The sequence below is a fragment of the Coregonus clupeaformis genome, chromosome 17, assembly GCF_020615455.1.
Source record: "Coregonus clupeaformis isolate EN_2021a chromosome 17, ASM2061545v1, whole genome shotgun sequence".
Lineage (NCBI taxonomy): Eukaryota > Metazoa > Chordata > Actinopteri > Salmoniformes > Salmonidae > Coregonus > Coregonus clupeaformis.
In genome coordinates this window covers 73,652,152-73,673,841 of record NC_059208.1, presented here as the reverse complement: position 1 = coordinate 73,673,841, position 21,690 = coordinate 73,652,152, and the positions used below count along the sequence as shown (strand labels likewise).

Sequence of the window (21,690 nt, the reverse complement as noted above, 5' to 3'; positions counted from 1 at the left end):
GCTATTTCTATGCTTCCCTTAAGTTTTGTTTTTCCGTCTTTTACTTTTGTACACTAGCTTCAAACAGCTAGCTAGCCAACACAAATTGCTAGCTAGCCAACACGACCAGCTAACTGTACTGTAGTAGCTAAATACAATATACTTGTGCTAGCTAGCCAACGTTTAATTATTGCTGCGTTATGAAAGGAACTAGACACGGACACGAATTATCTGTTTAGTGTGTTAACACACTATTGGTGGTTTGTTGTGACCAAGTGTTGGTGCTAAACTGTGTGTTATTGGATGCTAGCATGCTAGTTAGCTATGGTGTCATAGTTAGCTAGCTGAATAAAGTGGGTTGAGTCTATTCCTTGAAACATTGAACCGCTGTGGTTCACAACAATTCTGATTTCTAAAGGTGGAAGTTGGGAGAGTTTTTGTTCGGGTGGTTCAGTGAAACAATTATAGTTTCTTAGGTGGAAGTTTTGGTGAGGGAGGCCCTGCTCTCTCCTCTCCCAGATGTTTAGTTCATTTCATTCCGATCTCCTCTGCATTATTGTAGCCAAATGCTACAGCCTGTCAACTATGCCTCTGCCTATCCCTGTTCTCTCCTCTCTGCACAGGCTACACAAACGCCTCACACCGCGTGGCTGCTGCCTCTCTAACCTGGTGGTCCCTGCACGCACCCCACACCTGGAGTTCCAGGTCTCAGGCAGCCTCTGGAACTGCCGTTCTGCTGCCAACAAAGCTGACTTCATCCCAGCCTATGCTAACCTCCAGTCCCTCGACTTCCTGGCGCTGACGGAAACATGGATTACCACTGAAAACACTGCTACTCCTACTGCTCTCTCCTCGTCTGACCATGTGTTCTCGCATACCCCGAGAGCATCTGGTCAGAGGGGTGGTGGCACAGGAATCCTCATCTCTCCCAAGTGGACATTCTCAATTTTTCCCCTAACCCATCTGTCTATCTCCTCATTTGAATTCCATGCTGTCACAGTCACTAGCCCATTTAAGCTTAATATCCTTGTCATCTATCGCCCTCCAGGTTCCCTTGGAGAGTTCATCAATGAGCTTGACGCCTTGATAAGTTCCTTTCCTGAGGATGGCTCACCCCTCACAGTTTTGGGGGATTTCAACCTCCCTACGTCCACATTTGACTCATTTCTCTCTGCCTCCTTCTTTCCACTCCTCTCCTCTTTTGACCTCACCCTCTCACCGTCTCCCCCTACTCACAAGGCAGGCAATACGCTTGACCTCATCTTTACTAGATGCTGCTCTTCTACTAATCTCACTGCAACTCCCCTCCATGTCTCCGACCACTACTTTGTTTCCTTTTCTCTCTCGCTCTCCTCCAACACTACTCACTCTGCCCCTACACAGATGGTAATGCGCCGCCGCAACCTTCGCTCTCTCTCTCCCACTACTCTCTCCTCTTCCATCCTATCATCTCTTCCCTCTGCTCAATCCTTCTCCCTCCAATCTCCTGATTCTGCCTCCTCAACCCTCCTCTCCTCCCTTTCTGCATCCTTTGACTCTCTGTGTCCCCTATCCTCCCGGCCGGCTCGGTCCCCCCCTCCAGCTCCGTGGCTTGATGACTCATTGCGAGCTCACAGAACAGAGCTCCAGGCAGCGGAGTGGAAATGGAAGAAAACTAAACTCCCTGCCGACCTGGCATCTTTTCCTCCCTCCTCTCTACATTTTCTTCATCTGTTTCTGCTGCTAAGGCCACTTTCTACCACTCTAAATTCCAAGCATCTGCCTCTAACCCTAGGAAGCTCTTTGCCACATTTTCCTCCCTGCTGAATCCCCCCTCCTCCTCTCTCTGTGGATGACTTTGTCAACCACTTTGAAAAGAAGGTTGACGACATCCGATCCTCGTTTGTTAAGTCTAATGACACTGCTGGTCCTACTCACACTGCCCTACCCTATGCTTTGACTTCTTTCTCCCCTCTCTCTCCAGATAAAATCCTGCGACTTGTGACTGCAGGCCGCCCAACAACCTGCCCGCTTGACCCCATCCCCTCCTCTCTTCTCCAGACCATCTCCGGTGACCTTCTCCCCTACCTCACCTCGCTGATCAACTCATCCTTGACCGCTGGCCATGTCCCTTCCGTCTTCAAGAGAGCGAGAGTTGCACCCCTTCTCAAAAAAAACAACACTCGATCCCACTGATGTCAACAACTACAGACCAGTATCCCTTCTTTCTTTTCTTTCCAAAACTATTGAGCGTGCCGTCTTTAGCCAACTCTCTTGCTATCTCTCTCAGAATGACCTTCTTGATCCAAACCAGTCAGGTTTCAGGACTGGTCATTCAACTGAGACTGCTCTTCTCTGTGTCACGGAGGCTCTCCGCACTGCTAAAGCTAACTCTCTCTCCTCTGCTCTTGTCCTTCTAGACCTGTCTGCTGCCTTTGATACTGTGAACCATCAGATCCTCCTCTCCACCCTCTCCGAGCTGGGCATCTCCGGCGCGGCTCACTCCTGGATTGCGTCCTACCTGACCGGTCGCTCCTACCAAGTGGCGTGGCGAGAAGCTGTCTCCGCACCACGTGCTCTCACCACTGGTGTCCCCCAGGGCTCAGTTCTAGGCCCTCTCCTATTCTCCCTATACACCAAGTCACTTGGCTCTGTCATATCCTCACATGGCCTCTCCTATCATTGCTACGCTGACGATACACAACTAATCTTCTCCTTTCCCCCTTCTGATAACCAGGTGGCGAATCGCATCTCTGCATGTCTGGCAGACATATCAGTATGGATGACGGATCACCACCTCAAGCTGAACCCTGGCAAGACGGAGCTGCTCTTCCTCCCGGGAAAGGACTGCCCGTTCCATGATCTCGCCATCACGGTTGACAACTCCGTTGTGTCCTCCTCCCAGAGTGCGAAGAGCCTTGGCGTGACCCTGGACAACACCCTGTCGTTCTCCGCTAACATCAAGGCGGTGACCCGATCCTGCAGGTTCATGCTCTACAACATTCGGAGAGTACGACCCTGCCTTACATAGGAAGCGGCACAGGTCCTAATCCAGGCACTTGTCATCTCCCGTCTGGATTACTGCAACTCGCTGTTGGCTGGCCTCCCTGCCTGTGCCATTAAACCCCTACAACTCATCCAGAATGCTGCAGCCCGTCTGGTGTTCAACCTTCCCAAGTTCTCTCACGTCACCCCCCTCCTCCGCACACTCCACTGGCTTCCAGTTGAAGCTCGCATCCGTTACAAGACCATGGTGCTTGCCTATGGAGCAGTGAGGGGAACGGCACCTCCGTACATTCGGGCTCTGATCAGTCCCTACACCCAAACGAGGGCACTGCGTTCATCCACCTCTGGCCTGCTGGCTCCCCTTCCTCTGCGGAAGCATAGTTCCCGATCAGCCCAGTCAAAACTGTTCGCTGCTCTGGCACCCCAATGGTGGAACAAGCTCCCTCACGACGCCAGGACAGCGGAGTCACTCACCACCTTCCGGAGACATTTGAAACCCCACCTCTTTAAGGAATACCTGGGATAGGATAAAGTAATCCTTCTACCCCCCAAAAAAAAAAAAAAAAACGTGTAAAGTGGTTTTCCCACTGGCTATAGGGTGAATGCACCAATTTGTAAGTCGCTCTGGATAAGAGCGTCTGCTAAATGACGTAAATGTGCCCTTGAGCAAGGCACTTAACCCTAATTGCTCCTGTAAGTCGCTCTGGATAAGAGCGTCTGCTAAATGACTAAAATGTAAAACATGTAAAATGTAGCTGAAAATACAATATTTTGGGTTATGGAAAATATATTTCACAGCGGTTTAGATGGTACAATGATTCTCTATACAACAGTGCATTTGGAAAGTATTCAGACCCCATTACTTTTTCCACATTTTGTTACGTTACAGCGTTATTCTAAAATAGATTAAATTGTTTTTTCCCCTCATCATCAATCTACACACAATACCCAATAAGGACAAAGCAAAAACAGATTTTTAGAAATGTTTGCAATTTTTAAAAAATATATAAACTCAAATATCACATTTACATAAGTATTTAGACCCTTTACTCAGTACTTTGTTGAAGCACCTTTGGCCGCTATTACAACCTTGAGTCTTCTTGGCACACCTGTATTTGGGGAGTTTCTCCCATTCTTCTCTGCAGGTCCTCTCAAGCTCTGTCAGGTTGGATGGGGAGCGTTGCTGCACAGCTATTTTCAGGTCTCTCCAGAGATGTTCGATCGGGTTCAAGTCCGGGCTCTGACTGGGCCACTCAAGGACATTCAGAGACTTGTCCCGAAGCTATTCCTGCGTTGTCTTGGCTGTACTTTGCTACGTTCATCTTTCCCTCGATCCTGATTAGTCTCCCAGTCCCTGCCGCTGAGCAATATCCCCACAGCACGATGCTCCCACTACCATGCTTCACCGTAGGGATGGTGCCAGGTTTCCTCCAGACGTGACGCTTGGCATTCAGGCCAAAGAGTTCAATCTTGGTTTCATCAGACCAGAGAATCATGTTTCTCATGGTCTGAGAGTCCTTTAGGTGCCTTTTGGAAAACTTTGGGCTGTCATGTGCCTTTTACTGGAGGAGTGGCTTCCGTCTGGCTACTCTACCATAAAGGCCTGATTGGTGGAGTGCTGCAGAGATGGTTGTCCTTCTGGAAGGTTCTCCCATCTCCACAGAGGAACTCTGGAGCTCTGTCAGAGTGACCATCGGGTTCTTGGTCACCTCCCTGATCAAGGCCCTTCTCCCCCGATTACTCAGTTTGGCCGAGCGGCCAGCTCTAGGAAGAGTCTTGGTGGTTCCAAACATCCATTTAAGAATGATGGAGGCCACTGTGTTCTTGGGGGCCTTCAATGCTGCAGAAAGTCCTTCGACCTCATTTCTTGGTTTTTGCTCTGACATGCACTGTCAACTGTGGGCCCTTACATAGACAGGTGTGTCCAATCAATTGAATTTACCAAATGTATTTTTTATTTATTTTTATTTATTTTATTTCACCTTTATTTAACCAGGTAAGCCAGTTGAGAACAAGTTCTCATTTACAACTGCGACCTGGCCTAGATAAAGCAAAGCAGTGCGATAAAAACAACAACACAGAGTTACATATGGGGTAAACAAAACATAAGTCAAAAATACAACAGAAAATATATATACAGTGTGTGCGAATGTAGTAAATTATGGAGGTAAGGCAATAAATAGGCCATAGTGCAAAATAGTTACAATTTCGTATTAATACTGTAATGATAGATGTGCAAAAGATGATGTGCAAATAGAGATACTGGGGTGCAAATAAGCAAAATAAATAACAATATGGGGATGAGGTAGTTGGGTGGGCTAATTTCAGAATGGCTGTGTACAGGTGCAGTGATCGGTAAGCTGCTCTGACAACTGACGCTTAAAGTTAGTGAGGGAGATAAGAGTCTCCAGCTTCAGAGATTTTTGCAGTTCGTTCCAGTCATTGGCAGCAGAGAACTGGAAGGAATGGCGGCCAAAGGAGGTGTTGGCTTTGGGGATGACCAGTGAGATATACCTGCTGGAGCGCAGACTACGGGTGGGTGTTGCTATGGTGACCAGTGAGCTAAGATAAGACGGGGATTTGCCTAGCAGTGATTTATAGATGACCTGGAGCCAGTGGGTTTGGCAACGAATATGTAGTGAGGGCCAGCGAACAAGAGCGTACAGGTCACAATGGTGGGTAGTATATGGGGCTTTGGTGACAAAATGGATGGCACTGTGATAGACTACATCCAATTTGCTGAGTAGAGTGTTGGAGCCTATTTTGTAAATGACATCGCCGAAGTCAAGGATCGGTAGGATAGTCCGTTTTACGAGGGCATGTTTGGCAGCATGAATGAATGAGGCTTTGTTGCGAAATAGGAAGCTGATTCTAGATCTAACTTTGGATTGGAGATGCTTAATGTGAGTCTGGAAGGAGAGTTTACAGTCTAACCAGACACCTAGGTATTTGTAGTTGTCCACATACTCTAGGTCAGACCCGCCGAGAGTAGTGATTCTAGTCATGTGGGCGGGTGCAAGCAGCGTTCAGTTGAAGAGCATGTATTTAGTTTTACTAGTGTTTAAGAGCAGTTGGAGTCTACGGAAGGAGTGTTGTATGGCGTTGAAGCTCGTTTTGAGGTTTGTTAACATAGGGTCCAACGAAGGGCCAGATGTGTAACACCCTGGCTCTGGGACTCTATATGTTGAGCCAGGGTGTGTTCTTTCTATGTGGTGTATTGCTATGTTGGGAGTTCTAGTTTGTTTATTTCTATGTTGGCCTGAGTGACTCCCAATCAGAGGCAACGAGTGTCAGTTGTTGGCTGGTTGTCTCTGATTGGGAGCCATATTTAAACTGTCTGTTTTTCCCTTTGTGTTTGTGGGTTCTTGTTCCGTGTTGGTCTATGTTACCTAGGACGTTACGAGTTGTTTGTTGTTTTTGTTTACTGTCCGTGTTTATCGCTAATGATAAATAAACATGTTCCTTCATCACGCTGCGCCTTGGTCCTCCTCTCTTAACGACGATCGTGACAGAAGAACCCACCATACAAGGACCAAGCAGCGTGTCCAGGAGCAGGCAGACTGGACATGGGAGGAAGCGCCGGGAAAGGAGATGGAGAGGTTGACGATGGCCCAGGTGGGCAAATCGTGGTCCTGGGAGGACATGCTGGGGGGCAAAGGGCCATGGGCTAGGATTAAGGCCCTGGCGAGAGAGGAGCAGCGGCGTCAGCAGTGTCATCGTCGGACGGACGAGAGGCAACCCCAACAAATTTTTAGGGGGGGGCACACGGCATGGGCGGCTGGGCAGCAGGAGGCTGCCACAGGGCGATTTGGAGAGGAGGCCACCGGGTTTGGGGGGCCAGAAGGCAGGTTGGCGGAGCCTGGATGGAGAGCGGAACCAACTTCCCGTACTCAGGCATGGCAGCATGGGACTGGGCAGGTTCCACGGTATGCGGAGCGGCGTTCTGTGCCACGAGTGGTCCGGCATAGTCCTGTACGTCCTGTGCGAGCACCCCGCACGTGTTGTGCGAAGGTGGGCATGCAGCCAGGACGGAGTGTGCCGGCTCAGCGCTCGTGGCCTCCAGTGCCTCTCCTCGGTCCCGGATATCCTGCGCCAGTGTCACGTGCTGTTATGCCAGTACGGGTACACAGCCCTGTACGTCCTGTGCTGATGCCTCACACAGAGTGTGTGAGGGTAGGCATTCAGCCAGGACGGGTTGTGGCAGCTCTTCACTCCAGGTCTCCTATCCGTCTCCACAGCCCGGCCCGGCCTGTCCCTGCTCCACGCACCAAGCCTACGGTGTGCGTCGCCAGCCCGGTCCGGCCTGTCCCTGCTCCTCGCACCAAGCCTACGGTGTGCGTCGCCAGCCCGGTCCGGCCTGTTCCTGCCACTCGCACCAAGCCTACAGTGCGCGTCGCCAGCCCGGCCCGGCCTGTTCCTGCCACTCGCACCAAGTCTACGGTGTGCGTCGCCAGCCCGGCCCGGCCTGTTCCTGCCACTCGCACCAAGCCAGGGGTGCGAGTCGTCAGCCTGGTCCGGCCTGTCCCTGCTCCTCGCACCAAGCCTACGGTGTGCGTCGCCAGCCCGGTCCGGCCTGTTCCTGCCACTCGCACCAAGCCAGGGGTGCGAGTCGTCAGCCTGGTCCGGCCTGTCCCTGCTCCTCGCACCAAGCCTACGGTGTGCGTCGCCAGCCCGGTCCGGCCTGTCCCTGCTCCTCGCACCAAGCCTACGGTGTGCGTCGCCAGCCCGGTCCGGCCTGTTCCTACTCCACGCACCAAGCCAGGGGTGCGCATCGTCAGCCCGGTCCGGCCCGTTCCTACTCCACGCACCAAGCCAGGGGTGCGAGTCGTCAGCCCGGTCCGGCCAGTTCCGGCTCCACGCACCAAGCCAGGGGTGCGCGTCGTCAATCCAGCACAACCTGTGCCTGGGTCACCGGTGCCTGGTAAGGTACCGGTCAACTGCTCCACTACGGAGCTGAAGCTAACCGCTCCTGCTACGTCCAGTTCAGCTCCAGCCAGCGGGGCCAGACCGGACCAGGGGCGCTATGGGGGGTTTATTGGAGGGTGGTGGGCAAGGCCGGAGCCAGAACCGCCGCCGAGGAGGAATGCCCACCCAGCCCTCCCCTGTTTTGCTCTAGTTGAGGCGCGGTCGCAGTCCGCGCCTTTAGGGGGGGGTACTGTAACACCCTGGCTCTGGGACTCTATATGTTGAGCCAGGGTGTGTTCTTTCTATGTGGTGTATTGCTATGTTGGGAGTTCTAGTTTGTTTATTTCTATGTTGGCCTGAGTGACTCCCAATCAGAGGCAACGAGTGTCAGTTGTTGGCTGGTTGTCTCTGATTGGGAGCCATATTTAAACTGTCTGTTTTTCCCTTTGTGTTTGTGGGTTCTTGTTCCGTGTTGGTCTATGTTACCTAGGATGTTACGAGTCGTTTGTTGTTTTTGTTTACTGTCCGTGTTTATCGCTAATGATAAATAAACATGTTCGTTCATCACGCTGCGCCTTGGTCCTCCTCTCTTAACGACGATCGTGACAAGATGTATACAAAATGGTGTCGTCTGCATAGAGGTGGATCCGAGCGTCACCAGCAGCAAGAGCGACATCATTGATATACACAGAGAATAGAGTCGGCCCGAGAATTGAACCCTGTGGCACCCCCATAGAGACGGCCAGAGGTCCAGACAACAGGCCCTCCGATTTGACACATTGAACTCTATCTGAGAAGTAGTTGGTGAACCAGGCGAGGCAGTCATTAGAGAAACCAAGGCTATTTAGACTGCCAATAAGAATGCGGTGGTTGACAGTCGAAAGCCTTGGCCAGGTCGATGAAGACGGCTGCACAGTACTGTCTTTTATCGATCGCGGTTATAATATCGTTTAGGACCTTGAGCATGGCTGAGGTGCACCCATGACCAGCTTGGAAACCGGATTACATAGCGGAGAAGGTACGGTGGGATTCGAATGGTTGGTGATCTGTTTGTTAACTTGGCTTTCAAGTTGCAGCTGAGGGTGCAGAGCTGGTGGCCAGGGTAGTGGTAGCCAGGTGGAAAGCATGGCCAGCCGTAGCAAAATGCTTGTTGAAATTCTCGATTATTGTAGATTTATCGGTGGTGACAGTGTTTCTTAGCCTCAGTGCAGTGGGCAGTTGGGAGGAGGTGGTCTTATTTTCCATGGACTTTACAGTGTCCCAAACTTTTTGGAGTTAGTGCTACAGGATGCAAATTTCTGTTTGAAAAAGCTAGCCTTTGCTTTCCTAACTGATTGTGTATATTGTTTACTGACTTCCCTGAAAAGTTGCATATCGCGGGGGCTGTTCGATGCTAATGCAGTACGCCACAGGATGTTTTTGTGCTGGTCAAGGGCAGTCAAGTCTGAGGAGAACCAGGGGCTATATCTGTTCTTAGTTCTGAATTTTTTGAATGGGGCATGCTTATTTAAGATTGAGAGGAAAGCACTTTTAAAGAACAACCAGGCATCCTCTACGATTGGAAAGGTCAGTATCCATCCAGGATACCCGGGCCAGGTCAATTAGAAAGGCCTGCTCGCTAAAGTGTTTTAGGGAGCGTTTGACAGTGATGAGGGGTGGTCATTTCACCGCGGACCCATTACGGACGCAGGCAATAAGGCAGTGATCGCTGAGATCCTGGTTGAAGACAGCAGAGGTGTATTTAGAGGGTACATTTTTCAGGATGATATCTATGAGGGTGCCCATGTTTACAGATTTTGGGTTGTACCTGGTAGGTTCGTTGATAATTTGTGTGAGATTGAGGGCATCTAGTTTAGATTGTAGGTTGGCCGGGGTGTTAAGCATATCCCAGTTTAGGTCACCAAGCAGTACGAACTCTGAGGATAGATGGGGGGCAATCAGTTCACATATGGTGTCCAGGGCACAGCTCAGGGCTGAGGGGGGTCTGTAGCAAGCGGCAACAGTGAGAGACTTATTTCTGGAAAGGTGGATTTTTAGAAGTAGAAGCTCAATTGTTTGGGCACAGACCTGGATAGTACGATAGAGCTCTGCAGGCTATCTCTACAGTAGATTGCAACCCCACCCCCTTTGGCAGTTCTATCGAGACGGAAAATGTTGTAGTTGGGGATGGACATTTCTGAATTTTTGGTGGCCTTCCTAAGCCAGGATTCAGACACTGCTAGAACATCAGGGTTGGCGGAGTGTGCTAACGCAGTGAATAACTCAAACTTAGGGAGGAGGCTTCGGATGTTAACGTGCAAGAAACCAAGGCTTTTACGGTTACAGAAGTCAACAATTGATAACGCCTGGGGAGTAGGAGTGATACTGGGGGCTACAGGGCCTGGGTTAACCTCTACATCACCAGAGGAACAGAGGAGGAGTAGAATAAGTATACGGCTAAAGGCTTTAAGTACTAGTCTTCTAGTGCGTTGTGTATATAGAAAGAAAGGGGCAGGTTTACGGGCGTTGTAGAATAGATTCAGGGCATTATGTACAGAAAAGGATATGGAAGGATATGAGTACAGTGGAGGTAAACCTAAGCGTTGGGTAACGATGAAAGAGATAGCATCACTGGAGGCACCGATTGAGTCGGTCTCCGCGTGTATGGGGGTTGGGACAAAGGAGCTATCTATGGCAGGTTGAGCTGGGCTGGGGGATCTACAGTGAAATAGTACAATAAGAAATAACCGAAACAGCAATAAGCAAGGCAGGTGTTATTCGAGAGAGCTGAGACAACAGCTGGTAATGGCGACAAAGTTTGGGCTGAGGCTAAACATAAACAGGATGCGGTACCGTATAAAGGAACAGTCCAGCAGGCATCAGCTTTATAGCTGAGTTATCATAAGGTCCGGTGAACAGCAATAGGAGAGTTCGGAGGTAGTTCGGGGGCTGCTATTGCACTGGTGAGCAAGAGGCTACGGCTAGCGTGTGCTAGCGGGCCGGGGCTAGCAGATGGATCTTCGTGGTCGACATCGTAATGGGAAGCCTGTTGTAACCACATCAGACGATTTTGTCGGCAGACCACTCGTGTTGGATCGGCGGGGCTCTGTGTCAACACTAGGAGGTCCCGTCTGGTTGACAGAGAGGTAGATAGCCGGGAGATGGGCCTGGCTCGCGGCTAGCTCAAGGCTGATTGGCCAACAACAACGTCCATTTGGTTGCAGCTAGCTAGTTGCGATGATCCAGTGTTAAAGGTCCAGTGATTCAGTGATTCCTGCAGAAAAACATATATGTTCTGGGTCGATAACATGCTGTGCAGACAGTGCAGACTGGCCGATAATAGTTCAGGCTAGAGCTGGCTGGTAGGTAGTGCAGGCCATGGACAATGGTGAAAAACCGCTAACGGTGGCTAATAGCAAGTAGCTAGTTAGCTGGCTACTCCCATCCGGAAGACAGAGAGGTAGATAGCTGGGATATGGGCCTGGCTCGAGGCTAGCTCAAGGCTAACTGGTGCTTGCTTCGGGGGCAATGGTGATTAGCCAAACAGCAACATCCATTCGGTTGCGGCTAGCTAGTTGCGATCCAGTGTTAATGTCCAGTGATTCAGTTATTCCGGCAGAAAATCCGATGTTCTGGGTGAAAATCGCTAACGGTGGCTAATAGCAAGTAGCTAGTTAGCTGGCTAGCTGGTTTCAACTGGAGATTCTAGATAAAAGGTAAGTCAATAATAGAATCCATTCCACATTGAGTGAGGCGGGTTGCAGTAAAGTATATTTTGTAGAAGGATGAAAAGTGTGATAGGGAAATATGTACGAAAAATACAAAAAAATATAAAAAACAGGCTATATACACAGACACACAACAAAGACCACGACCGCACTGCTACGCCATCTTGGATGGAGGGAAAGCATAACTAACACATGTGGACTCCAATCAAGTTGTAGAAACAACTCAAGGATGATCAATGGAAACAGGATGCACCTGAGCTCAATTTTGAGTCTCATAGTGAAGGGTATGAATACTTATGTAAATAAGGTATTTCTGTTTTTTATTTTTAATACATTTGCAAAAAATTATAAAAACCTGTTTTTGCTTTGTCATTATAGGGTATTGTGTGTAGATTGATGAGGACATTGTTTTATTTAATCCATTTTAAAATAAGGCTGTAACGTAAAAAAAATGTGGATAAAGGGAAGGGATTTGAATACTTTCCGAATGCACTGTATATTTTTGCTTGTTTTGTCAAATAAACTGAAATTTGGCATATTACAATATTAGCAGCCAGGAAATGGCAGAGTGATTTCTGCATAGTGCACCTTCAATATAAATGTTTTATGTTGAATAAATGAATGTGAAAATTTGTATTTCAGAATCTAGACATACTCCATATTTGAGAGAACACTATAACGAGTATAATGACACCAAGATGTACGGTTCATAGGTCATAGTGTCTAAAATGGCACATTTCATCATGATTTTCAAAAAAATGGTTTGTGATACAAATGTAAAAAGCATGTTAAACATCCTTCCTCCCAATGAAGTTTGTATGTGATAATTGCCAGAACAATCTGAGATACCAAAAATATTTTCCGCTCCCGCTGGCATGGAATCACCCTTAAGGGATTGGCTATAAACTCTCAACGGCTCTTGACTATTGGGCAAGTCAGGAGCATGTTTTGGTTGCCCGAAAATAATGATCTAGATTGGATATTGGACCGCAACTATGTCCGTAACCATGTTTAGTGGTCATTGTCACTCTGTAGTATGACCGAGCTGTTACGTGGAAGATTAAATGAGGATCTCTTACGGCCAATATTTATGTGGAATTTACTTTGTATCATGTCATCATGACTTTCATGACTACCTAATATCTAGATTATAAATCTGTAAAATGTTCAGAAAATGTAATCAGGAACGGTATTAGCCTCATGTCCCCAGTCTCCTAAATTCTTAAACGGACTTGCCTACCCACACTGAAAAGTTGCCCTTATGAAGTTCAATGGAGTTGACCTCGTTCATGTTCAAGATAGTCCAAAGAAAGATCAGGCAATTGCCTGTAATGAACCGATCATCTTAAAAGACATTAAGAGGTAACAGACGATTAGTTTCCCATTAGCAAGTTGAGGAGGTTAAAGATTTTACTCTTCAACTGAGTTCTAATTATGCGTAGCAAGTAATTAATGACAGAGAGTTTAAGTATAACCCTGGGTATCATTTACAAGCAAAGTTCATGTCCCTGTCATGACTCTGTCCAGATGGCGATTGTGTTGTATTGTACCCTGCTGTTAGCTGATTTCTCTTTGTTTGCTCTTCCCAGTCAACATTGCCTCTCCTTTGGAGAAATGGGAGGAGCTCTACCTCCACCCTGAAAGAAACGGCAGCAGAAAGTGGAAATTGGAAAGACAACGTTCATCGAAAAACTCCTCCAGCGAACTTCTGTGGTAAGTAACCTTCCTGCAGGTCAGTACATCAGGAGTAAATGTCACTTGGCTTTTCATAGCATTTAGAGGTTGAAATAGCAGGTGCGGTAGAGAGAGAAAGTTGAAAACAGCAGGTCTGGGACAAGGTAGCACGTCCAGTGAACAGGTCAGGGTTCCATATCCGCAGGCAGAAGAGTGGAAACTGCAGCAGCAGCATGACCAGGTGGACTGGGGACAGCAAGGTGTCATCAGGCCAGGTAGTCCTGAGGCATGGTCCTAGGGGTCAGGTCCTCCGGGATGGGAGGGAGAGAGAGAGAAGTAGAGGGAGCATACTTAAATTCACACAGGACACCGGATAAGACAGGAGAATAACACCAGATATAACAGACTGACTCTAGCCCCCTGGCACATAGACTATTGCAGCATAGATACTGGAGGCTGTGACGGGGGGTGGTGGGGCGGGGGGAGACACTGTGGCCCCGTCTGACGATACCCCCGGACAGGGCCAACCAGGCAGGATATAACCCCACCCACTTTGCCAAAGCACAGCCCCCACACCACCAGAGGGATATCAACAGACCACCAACCTACTACCCTGAGACAAGGCTGAGTATAGCCCACGAAGATCTCCTCCACTGCACGAGCCCGAGGGAGCAACAAACCCAGAGCAGTTCATAGGAGCATGTCAAATTGGATGTCTAATGAAAGCTAAGAGTCTACATTTTTGAGAAATGAAGGCATACAGTGCATTCGGAAAGTATTCAGACCCCTTGACTTTTTCCACATTTTGTTACGTTACAGCCTTATTCTAAAATTGATTAAATTATTTTTTCCCCTCATCAATCTACACACAATACCCCAATCAATGTTTCTACAACTTGATTGGAGTCCACCTGTGGTAAATTCAATTGATTGGACTGTGGGACCTTATATAGACAGGTGTATGGCTTTCCAAATCATGTCCAATCAATTGAATTTACCACAGGTGGACTCCAATCAAGTTGTAGAAACGTCTCAAGGATGATCAATGGAAACAGGATGCACCTGAGCTCAATTTCGAGTATCATAGCAAAGGGTCTGAATACTTATGTAAATAAGGTATTTCTGTTTTTTACTTTGAATGAATTTGCAAACATTTATAAATACCTGTTTTTGCTTTGTCATTATGGGGTTTTGTGTGTAGATTGATAAGGGAAAAAAATAAGGCTGTAATGTAACAAAATGTATACTTTCCGAATGCACTGTATATTCATTTTCCATCCAGAAACATGTGGAATAAGCAAAGGCTTTGATTTCTGGTCAAACAGATGGAAAATGGGTCTTAGACAACATCTACCTGTCAGTGGGTGCTGTAGGTGGGTGTGGTGCAGGAATCAGGCGCAGGACGCAGAAAATAAGTCCAAAAGACTTTAGTGAAAGCACACTCAAATACACGAGCCAAAAGCCCGGAGGCGAGAAAATCCGCACACAGGCGTAAACAAAAGGGCGCACTAAACATGTGCGATAATACCCTCCTTAACAGAGGAGGAAAGCTCCAAGGAGCAAACGGTAACCAGTAGCGCACACACACGACAGCGAAACAATCACACACAACACCTGACAAACACAACGAGAACTATTAGGACACTAATTAGCGTCAAACGAAAACAGGTGTACATAATAAAGACAAAACCAAACGAACATAGAAACATTCACGGTGGCAGCTAGTACTCCGGAGACGACGACCGCCGAAACCTGCCCGAACAAGGAGGAGGAGCAGCCTCGGCCGAAACCGTGACAGTACCCCCCCCTTGACGCGCGGCTCCAGACGTGCGCTGACTCCGGCCTCGGGGACGACCAGGAGGACGCGGAGCAGGGCGCGTCGGGTGACTACGGTGGAATTCTGTCAGGAGAGACGGGTCCAAAATGTCTCTCCTCGGCACCCAGCACCGTTCCTCCGGGCCGTACCCCTCCCACTCCACCAGATATTGGAGACCCCCCATCCGACGTCTCGAATCCAAGATGGACCGCACGGAGTACGCCGGTGCCCCTCGATGTCCAATGGGGGCGGAGGAGTCTCCCTGATCTCATTTTCCTGGAGTGGGCCAGCTACCACCGGCCTGAGAAGAGACACATGGAACGAGGGGTTAATATTTTTATACTCAATAGGCAGTTGTAATCTGTAACACACCTCGTTCAATCTTCTCAGGACTTTAAACGGCCCCACAAACCGCCGACCCAGTTTCCGACAGGGCAGGCGGAGGGGCAGGTTTCTGGTAGAGAGCCAGACTCGATCACCAGGTGCGTACACCGGCCCCTCACTGCGGTGGAGATCGGCGCTCGCCTTTTGACGACGGAGGGCCCGCTGCAGGTGGACGTGTGCAGCGTTCCACGTCTCCTCCGAGCGCCGCACCCATTCATCCACCGCAGGAGCCTCGATCTGGCTCTGCTGCCAAGGTGCCAGAACCGGCTGGTAACCCAACACACATTGGAAAGGGGTTAGGTTAGTTGAGGAATGGCGTAGGGAATTCTGGGCCATTTCTGCCCAGGGAACGTACCTTGCCCACTCCTCCGGCCGGTCCTGGCAGTATGATCTAAGAAACCTACCCACATCCTGGTTCACACGTTCCACCTGCCCATTACTCTCAGGATGGTAACCCGAGATGAGGCTCACCGAGACCCCCAAACGCTCCATAAAGGCTCTCCAGACTCTGGAGGTGAATTGGGGACCTCGATCAGACACAATATCCTCGGGTACCCCGTAGTGCCGGAAAACGTGGGTGAATAGAGCTTCGGCGGTCTGTAGGGCAGTAGGAAGGCCCGGCATAGGGAGCAAACGACAGGCCTTAGAGAACCGGTCCACAACGACCAGTATAGTAGTATTCCCCTGTGAGGAGGGAAGGTCAGTAATGAAGTCCACCGAGAGGTGAGACCATGGTCGTTGTGGAATGGGCAGTGGTTGTAACTTACCCCTAGGCAGATGTCTAGGCGCCTTACACTGGGCGCACACCGAGCAGGAGGAGACATAAACCCTCACATCCCTCGCCAACGTGGGCCACCAGTACTTAGCACTAAGGCAGTGCACTGTCCGGCCTATACCAGGATGTCCAGAGGAGGGTGACGTGTGAGCCCAATAGATCAATCGATCCCGAACCTCGAGCGGAACGTACGTCCGACCCTCCGGGCATTGAGGAGGACTAGGGTCGGTGCGCAACGCCCGCTCGATTTCAGCATCGACCTCCCACACTACCGGTGCCACCAGACAAGACTCCGGCAGTATGGGAGTGGGCTCCACGGACCTCTCCTCCGTGTCATACCGCCGAGACAGTGCGTCTGCCTTACCGTTCTGTGACCCAGGGATGTACGTGATCTTAAATACGAACCTGGTCAAAAACATGTTCCACCGCGCCTGGCGAGGGTTCAGTCTCCTAGCTGCCCGGATGTACTCCAGGTTACGGTGGTCAGTCAAAATGAGGAAAGGGTGTTGAGCCCCCTCAAGCCAGTGCCTCCACACCTTTAGGGCCTGTACCACGGCTAACAGCTCCCTGTCCCCTACGTCATAATTTCGCTCCGCCGGACTGAGCTTTTTGGAATAAAAGGCACAGGGGCGGAGTTTAGGTGGCGTGCCGGACCGTTGCGAAAGCACGGCTCCTATACCGGCCTCTGACGCGTCCACCTCTACCTGAAATGGTAAAGAGGGATCCGGATGCGCCAGCACCGGAGCCGAAGTAAACAGGACCTTCAGCCTCCCAAAAGCCCTGTCCGCCTCGGCTGACCACTGCAAACGCACCGGACCCCCTTCAAAAGAGACGTTATGGGAGCTGCCACCTGTCCAAAACCCCCGGATAAACCTCCGGTAGTAATTCGCAAACCCCAAAAACTGCTGCACCTCTTTAACAGTGGTTGGCGTTTGCCAATTACGCACGGCTGACACCCGGTCAACCTCCATCTTCACCCCTGACGCAGACAACTGATAACCCAAAAAGGAGATCGAATCCTGGAAAAACAGACACTTCTCTGCCTTGACATACAGGTCGTGCTCCAACAGCCTCCTCAACACTCGGCGCACCAGAGCCACATGCTCGACTCAGGTAGACGAGTACACGAGAATGTCATCTATGTACACGACCACCCCCTGCCCCTGCATGTCCCTGAATATCTCATCCACGAATGATTGGAAAACTGAAGGAGCGTTCATCAACCCGTATGGCATGACAAGATACTCGTAATGCCCCGAGGTGGTACTAAATGCTGTCTTCCATTCATCACCCTCCCTAATGCGCACCAAGTTGTACGCGCTCCTGAGATCTAATTTAGTGAAAAAACGCGCCCCGTGCAATGACTCCGTCATGGTCGCAATCAGAGGAAGTGGATAACTGTACTTCACCGTGATCTGATTGAGACTACGGTAATCAATGCACGGGCGTAACCCTCCATCCTTTTTCTTCACAAAAAAGAAACTCGAGGACGCAGGGGAAGTGGATGGCCGTATGTATCCTTGTCTCAGAGATTTGTCTATGTAAGTCTCCATAGCTCTCTTCTCCTCCTGAGACAGAGGATACACATGGCTCCGTGGGAGCGCAGCTCCTGCCTGGAGGTCTATCGCACAATCTCCCTGCCTATGGGGAGGCAACTGCGTCGCCCTCGACTTACTGAACACAATAGCCAAATCCTCATACTCAGGGGGAATGTGCAATGCGGGCACCTGGTTTGGACTCTCCACCGAGGTAGCCCCTACGGAAACGCCTAAACATCGACCCACACACTGGGCAGACCACTCCATCAGAGCCCTCTCCTGCCACAAAATAGACGGGTTATGGATACTCAACCAGGGCATGCCCAGCACCACCGGATACGCAGGCGAGTCGATCAGAAATAGCTGGATAATCTCCTCATGACCCCCCTGCGCACACATCCTAAGTGGCGCCGTGACCTCCCTGATCAAGCCCGATCCCAACGGACGGCTATCTAGGGCATGAACGGGGAATGGGACGTCAACAGGAAGAAGGGGAATCCCTAATTCTAAACAAAATTTTCTATCAACAAAATTCCCAGCCGCGCCTGAATCTACCAGCGCCTTATGCTGGGAATGAGGTGCTACCTGTGGAAAACGAACAGGTATACAGAAGTGCGCAACAGAGAGCTCTGGGTAAGTGGGGGCGCCTACTCACCTGGAAGGACTCCCCAGTGCGGAGCCTGTCGTCTTCTCCCCTAGGAGACCATCCCCAGCACCTAGCCGCGGTGTGTCCTCCACGGCCACAGTTGGTGCAGGAGACGGGCCCCCTCGTACTCCGACCCCTCCTCTCTCTAGCGCCAGCGCCCCAAAGCTCCATAGGGCTCGGCTCGGAGGCGCTGGAGGATGAAATGGACGGACCCCCTCGGAACGTCCGCGGGTAGCCAGCAGGGTGTCCAGCCTGATGGACATGTCCACTAACTGATCGAAAGAGAGGCTGGTATCCCTGCAGGCCAGCTCCCGACGGACGTCCTCTCGTAGACTACAGCGGTAGTGATCGATGAGGGCCCGCTCATTCCACCCTGCATCCGCCGCTAGAGTACGGAATTCTAAAGCGAACTCCTGGGCGCTCCTCCTCCCCTGCCGGAGGTAGAACAGACGCTCCCCCGCCGCTTTCCCCTCAGGTGGATGGTCAAACACCGCCCTGAAGCGGCGGGAGAACTCAGAGTATGTGATGGTGGTGGCGTCTATTCTCCTCCACTCGGCGTTGGCCCATTCCAACGCCTTGCCGGTAAGACAGGAGATGAGGGCGGACACGCTCTCGTGTCCAGAGGGCGCCGGGTGCACGGTAGCCAGGTATAGCTCCACCTGTAGAAGGAAGCCCTGACACCCGGCAGCGGTCCCATCATAGGCCCTCGGGAGCGAGAGTCAAATTCCCCTGGGTTCCGGAGCTTGAATGGGCTGACTGGCCGATGGTGATGGCAGGGGAGGTGGAGTTGGGGGGGTCCCTCTGGTCTCCCAGCGTTGAAGGGTGTTGATAACGTCCTGCAGGGCGGTCCCGATACGAAGGATCTGGTCATTCTACTCACGGACCCGATCCTCCAGAGTCTCATGTGCTGCTGCGGCTCCTGCTGATTCCATCCTTCAGGTGTGTGATTCTGTCAGTGGGTGCTGTAGGTGGGTGTGGTGCAGGAATCAGGCGCAGGACGCAGAAAATAAGTCCAAAAGACTTTAGTGAAAGCACACTCAAATACACGAGCCAAAAGCCCGGAGGCGAGAAAATCCGCACACAGGCGTAAACAAAAGGGCGCACTAAACATGTGCGATAATACCCTCCTTAACAGAGTAGGAAAGCTCCAAGGAGCAAACGGTAACCAGTAGCGCACACACACAACAGCGAAACAATCACACACAACACCTGACAAACACAACGAGAACTATTAGGACACTAATTAGCGCCAAACGAAAACAGGTGTACATAATAAAGACAAAACCAAACGAACATAGAAACATTCAACGGTGGCAGCTAGTACGCCGAAGCCTGCCCGAACAAGGAGGAGGAGCAGCCTCGGCCGAAACCGTGACACTACCAGGAAAAAGTCTTAAAAGGGATTAGAAATACATAAAATCACAATAATATTGAAGTAAAGACCCCTGCCAACTAATATCAACACAATTATTTGTCTTCTGTAAGTTAAGAAAGACATTGCCTTGTGCCTTGTAATTCCGTTATCAAAAACCCACATATCGTTAAGATATTTTTGAAATTTCTCTCCCTCATGAGGGAGGATAATGAAAGTTCACAGAACTAACAAGTAAAGGTAGACCTACCAATTAGTTAGTGTTTTTACTGATAAAGTTTGTTTATTAATTATTAAGAGATTAAAACCCTGTATTTTTTTTCTCTTTCTGCTGGTCAAAGCAAGACTGTGAAAACAGTCTGGACAACCCTTCACTCTCACTCTCTGCCGCTCTCCCTCTTTTCTCTCTCTCTCTCCAGTTAATGTCACCTCTCCCAGCTCTTACTGGCACCTACCATAACATCTACCCATGGACTTTGAAAAGTAGTTGAAATTGATCGGACCAAATCTGAACCAATCATAGACATCTATGTTTTACAAGTTTTGACATCACAGTAGAGTACAGTATAATGTACTGAATTGTACTCTACTGTACTGAACATATCTACTTTACTGTACTGTACTCTACTGTTGATGTCCAAACTTGTGAAACATACTGTAGACATCTATGATTATTTCAGTTTTGGTCTGGTCTGGCCCAACCAAATGTGATCTTGTTTGGGGCGGAGCTCATTACAATAATAGCCAGTGTGTAGAATAATACTCAAATATGCAAAAGAAGGATATTGCATATCTCTACCTCTGTGTACCTATTCAGAATACATCACTATGAAGAGAATGATAATCATATCCATAATTATGGATTTCTTTATATTACAGATCAGGGACCCATGATGTAATTCCGTTACCAGATGTAAATCCACTTCACCTACTGTAGTTCAATAACCTAAATTATTTTTTTCAAACTCAAGGTGTCATGTCAGGGCTGACACCTCATTCTTTCAGCAACATCCTTTAATCTTAATTCGGAGCAGATATTTAGCAGTTTTTGGTAAACGTGGTCGCATAAACTGAGGGAGATTTTACCTTAATTCTGTTACCAAACTTCCAGCATCTTAACGGTAAATGTATGTATTGTGTCATTTTGGAGTCACTTTTATTATAAATAACAATATATTTTTCTAAACACTTCTACATTGATGTGGATGCTACCATGTTTACAGATAATCCTGAATGAATCGTGAATAATGATGAGTGAGAAAGTTACAGAAGCACGATTCATGCAGAACTATCTGTAATCATGGTAGCATCCACATTAATGTAGAAGTGTTTAGAAACATATTCTATTCTTATTTACAATAAAACGGACTCGAAAATGACACAATACATTATTTACCATACATTTTTATTGGGCACAAAATAATCTGAAACACAACCAAAACAAACAGCGAATGTATCCAACAAGTTTGTACAGTCACAAGCTTAATGTAGTCATTGCATGCTAGGAATATGAGACCAAATACTTAACTTTTTACTACTTTAATACACATAAGTGAATTTGTCCCAATACTTTTGGTCAACTAAAATGGGGGGACGATGTACAAAAAGTGCTGTAATTTCTAAACAGTTCACCCAATATGGATGAAAATACCCTCAATTTTAAGCTGAAAGTCTGTATCATTTCAAATCCAATGTCCTGGAGTACAGAGCCAAAACAACAAAAAATGTGTCATTGTCCCAATACTTTTGGAGCTCACTGTATAATGTGAGTTATAGATCTGACATTCTCATTGAAAGCAAGTCTAAGAAGCTGTAAATCTGTTCTATGTGTTATATTTCTATGCTTCTCGTTCTTAAATTTCATTTTGCGTATTTCACTTTTGATTTGGGTACACCAACTTCAAACAGC

At 49.0% G+C, this 21,690-nt stretch overlaps 1 protein-coding gene across 1 annotated transcript in view; it reads left to right on the top strand.

The window, feature by feature from the left end:
- The window catches only part of LOC121532944 (PEX5-related protein-like), a 220,362-nt gene that overhangs the window by 64,770 nt on the left and 133,902 nt on the right, over positions 1-21,690 (top strand). The window contains exon 4 of the mRNA XM_041838724.1: positions 13,166-13,289. Coding sequence (XP_041694658.1) covers positions 13,166-13,289 — 124 coding nt within the window. The remainder of the gene's footprint in view (positions 1-13,165; positions 13,290-21,690) is intronic.